Genomic DNA, 4,454 nt, shown 5'->3' with positions numbered 1-4,454 from the left:
TCGTCATCTGTTCAGTCCAAGTCTTCTCTCCTGTAATCGCGGCTGATCGTCTTCGATTCGTTTAGAGGAGAGTTTACGCGTCGAGGGACGATCAACAATTTGCTACCTTAAACACCTAGTAATGTCAGTAAAGCTCTCGTTGCCGACGAAGGTCGAATCCTCGTCGTGGCCCGTAGCGATCGACCTTCCCCTAAAGTTTTGTCTAAAACACGGAAAGCCTCTCTTCGGCTGATCCTTCGTCGTTCCCAATCTCCGCGAAGCTCCTTCGACCGAAGATGCCCGAAACTTTTCATCCAAGAATCGTCTCTTCGAGTTTCCTTTGCCCTCTGAAGCTTCGATAAATCAACCGGAACCGAAGGGCGTAACCTATTTCCGTAGGCCAACGTTTACGTTCACGTTCGGCCCTACCGTTTCTTGAATTGCACTTTAAAGGTCATCTCGGGCAACGCCAGGTTCCCGATGGGGATCGTGTAGTCCTCTTTCTCCAGAGGGACTATCGTGTAATTTTTCAACAACGTGGCCAGGATCGAGAAGCTCAAGTACTGGACCAGCTTGTAACCCATGCAGGATCTTCGTCCGCCGCCGAACGGCAGAAAGTGCTCGGGCTTCAGTAGCCTTCCGTTCTGCACGAATCTCTCGGGCACGAAGTCTTCCGGCGACGTCCAGAGATCCGTGGACATGTTCAGGTCGTAGTTGTTCAGGAAGATGAACGTGTCCTTCTTGATTCTGTAACCTGAAGAGGAAATCGCGGGATTAGCGCAATTGTACTTCCCGTGCTAAGCTTCGTCTAGTCTTTCAAACTTTCTCAAACTTACCAGCGATGGAGCTGTCCTGATTAGCCACGTGAGGAACGATAGGGCTGGCAATTATCCTAACTGTTTCCAGAATGATCGCCTCGACGTACGGCAGCGATCTCCTGTTCTCCAATCCGACAAAGTTCCCAGCGATGCCTACCGCGTCGAGCTCCTCTTGGGCAGCTTTCTGGACGTGTGGTCGCGTGGCGAGGAATCCAAGAACCTTCACCAGGAGATTTCCGATCGCCGAATGTCCGCCGATTATGTCTTCCATGACGAACAGCGCGGTGTTCCAGGACATCTGCGGCTCAGCGTCAGTCTTTACGTGATTTACCAGGCAATCGAGGTAATCGTTCTCCGGCATCAGTCCGTTCCACTTGTTTACTCTCTCGGAGATGATGTTGTCGATGACGAATTTGCGGATCTCGTGGCTCCAGTGCGCCATTCTCGCCATGTTCCAGTGATGAAGCGGCATCAGGAAGGGCAAGAAGTCGGCGGCGTAGCCTTGGTTCACCTCGAAGAACACTTTGTCAAAGTTCTCGACCATGTTGCGAAAGCCCGCGTGCTCCAGATGAAAGCTCTTCGAGCAGAGATAGGTGATGAAGATGTTGGCGCAACTGTGGAGGATCAACGGTTTCGTGTGCACGTCGGTGTTCGAGAGGGAGTCCAGATGGTTCAGCAGGGATTCCATCTGGTTGCCGATTATCCCGTTCAGCTCGTTGTACCGCGTGGAAAAGGCGCGAGGGAACGTGTACGCTCGCAGCATTTCTCTTCGATTTTTCTGTACGTCGGACCAGTTGCAGAACGCCAACGCTGTAACAGAAAGGAAATGGGATCCTTTAATCCACTTGGGATTCACGAAGGAAGAATATCAATGTAATACGACGAAGAAAAAAGAACTCTGAATCAACGAGGAAACTCTTATTTTGATAGTTCTCGGTATCGAACGGATTTAAGCGAACGTGGTTATACAAAGATGTCCGTTCGTGACACGCGAACAACAGGAAGAGATAAATCGATCGTCGGATTCGACGATTTCCATTGATGCCGGGCGTCAAGGTGGAATAAATACGCCGGCGCGTTAAACTTGATCGTGGAACGGCATTTCGTGACGCGATAACGCGCGTAGGAAATGCGTTTCGAAATATCGTTGTCAGGCGAAAAAGGGAAAAATTCGTCGACGCGTGTTCTTTCTCCTCTCCCTTTCCGTTCTCGCGCCGCCTGATCGCCGTCTCTTTCTCGCGTCGGGGAACGCGCCACGCGGAAATGCAAGCCGGCGGATGCCGATCGCGCGTACTCGGCAGAAAATCGATTCATTGGCGCGCGAGCAGCCGGCTCGATTTGAAAACGAAGCGGTTGCGAGCGGACCAGAACAGGAAGTGACCTGGTTTCTGCCCCGTGCAGGATTTCCACGCGAATCGCCGATCTTAAAACATTATCCGCACGATTCTGTTACAATTACGCAATAGCTTTGATTTACGATAGGATCGATAACGAGGATTATTCGTTAACCGTCGAGTAATAGCCGGGGCGAGCGATTCTCGCGATCTAAGCGCGAAATTGCCGATAGGACGAGGCGGACGTAGAGAAAGGGAGAAGGAAAATCGTGGTAGCTCGGGTGTCGGAATCGCCTCCGGTGGATCAGCCTTGATCCTGTTTGCCGGCTGCCAGGTGAGCCAGGAACGCGTGAAAGTGGTACCGTGACCTTTCCGGCTGCACTTGGTACCGCTTCGACGTTGACCTTAGCACGAGTTTCGGCGTTGGCTGAACGAACGAAAGCACGAGCCACGCGAAAAATAAACGGGCTGCGACTGTGTAGGACGGGCCGCTCACGTGTCGCGCGCGATGGCAAGGTCATTAGCATGGGGAACGAGTTTTCAGCGGCCGTAACGAGGTGTCGACGAATTCGATTCTCGCGTCGAAGCCTAATCGGTCGAGCCCGTATCCGAGAAACGCCGACACCGACCAACGAGGAAATTGATTTTTTTTTCTTTTCTTACACGATCGCGGCGCGGATCGTTTTAGGTTTTAGGCGCGCTCGAACGAATTCGACGACCGTTCCCGTGGCTCGGGTGGGGGATTTGTTGTGCACGGTGTTACGTAAGGCCGGTAGACGTCGCCGCTTTGAATAATTAAAAACGAAGATCGACCAGATAGTTTGTTACGGGGAAACGAGTTGTCTCGACGGGACGTCGAATTAATTCCGATCGTTCGGAACGGTTAAAACCTCGAATCTGCTGCCCGATGCAAAATCGACCGATCTATGATTTTCAAGAAAACGCGTGCTCGAACGAAATTCACCCCTTGTTCAGCGAACGATTCGATAATAAAAAGGGAGATAAAAGAAAGTTCCTTACAGTTTTCCTTGTTTCCACCGAAGAGCAGATGGTATCTGGTGAAGTTGGGCCTGGAATCGAAGTGATGTCCCTTGGTGGTAAGCACTTCCCTGATGTTCTCCAGACCGTTGACGACCGCGCAAGGCATAGATCCCATCCTGAGCTTGATCACCTGACAGTCGTAGTCTCTGACAAGGTCAGCGAAAGCTTTGTAAGGGACATCGTAGCGCCCCAGTATATGAAGGGAGCCCAGAATCGGCCAGGGTTTTGGTCCAGGTGGTTCCGGTAGGATGTCGCTCCCAATGATCTTTTTCGAGGTTTTCTTGGACCGTAGATGATCCAGCAGGATCAGAGCGAGGGCCAAGAACGTGACAGCGACGAGGAAACACGTGGTGGCTGTCAGAGGGATCATCGTTGGATGTTGTTGCTCCTCGATGCACTCACAACGTTCGTCACAGCGTGGCCTTTGTGCGTCTAGAGAAGAGCTGGTGGTACCCCGACCTACGGTACCTGGGTCACGAGGAAATCTCGGTCGCCTGGAGGAGCGGTATGTACGAAGCCCGGAAATCTAATCGCTCGCGTGCCGCGATGTCACGCGGAATCGACCGACGACGAACGCGACTAGTTTCTTTCGAAAATGTACGGACCAAGGAGCCAGGGTGTGCGCTCGGCTAGAGCGATACGAAAGCTCGAAACCGAAAATACGAATGTATCACTTTCTCCTCGGGCTGGGATCGAACGAATTACTTCGGACTGGCGTCCGACTGGAAACGAGTGTAATCCTAAAATCGGGTGTTCGCGGTCCCGTGAACGAAATGGATGTGTCGTGTCTGTATCGGTAGATCGGTTCGTTGGTCCGTCTGTGAACGGTCTGCCGATCTGGCTCGGTCTGTGGGGATAGGATGGTTGGCCGGCTATCTTATATAGGTGGTGGCGTAATATAGTCAGCACATTTGCGTCGCTGTGCGCCAACCCCATACATATGGATTCGTGTTGAGACGAGGGCAGAAGGGGGAGGAGGTGGTCTCTCTGTCGTACTCTGTCGTAAGTGTATACAACCCGGTGTGTTGCTTGTGTTGCTGGTGCTGCTACTGCTGGTAGAGAGACGAATTTCAAGAAAGCACCGAGAGAGCCAACTCTCCAACTCGCGTTCGTGTGTGGAACGGGAGAGCCCGAAGAAGAAGGGCTGGAAAGGTGGAGGGAGCGGACGGAGGGATGATAGAAGGTGTGGAGGGGAAGGAGGGAGATCCAGAAAGGTGAAGGGGCTGGAGGAGCAGGGGATTCTACAAGAGATACAGAAGAGGTATGGGGAGGGGGTGGACGC

At 52.4% G+C, this 4,454-nt stretch overlaps 1 protein-coding gene across 1 annotated transcript; it reads right to left on the bottom strand.

Moving 5' to 3' along the window:
• Positions 1-404: 404 nt before the first annotated feature.
• Positions 405-3,542, bottom strand: LOC143344475 (cytochrome P450 307a1). The gene is made up of 3 exons (XM_076770572.1): positions 3,152-3,542; positions 816-1,607; positions 405-733 (listed from the first exon to the last, which is right to left on the bottom strand). The coding sequence occupies exons 1-3, from the start codon at positions 3,540-3,542 to the stop codon at positions 405-407; spliced, it is 1,512 nt and encodes a 503-aa protein (XP_076626687.1).
• Positions 3,543-4,454: the final 912 nt, after the last annotated feature.

Source organism: Colletes latitarsis, chromosome 8 (genome assembly GCF_051014445.1).
Source record: "Colletes latitarsis isolate SP2378_abdomen chromosome 8, iyColLati1, whole genome shotgun sequence".
Taxonomy (NCBI): Eukaryota; Metazoa; Arthropoda; class Insecta; order Hymenoptera; family Colletidae; genus Colletes; species Colletes latitarsis.
Note: the sequence above shows the minus strand (reverse complement) of the source record. Positions and strands in the feature narration are given on the sequence as shown.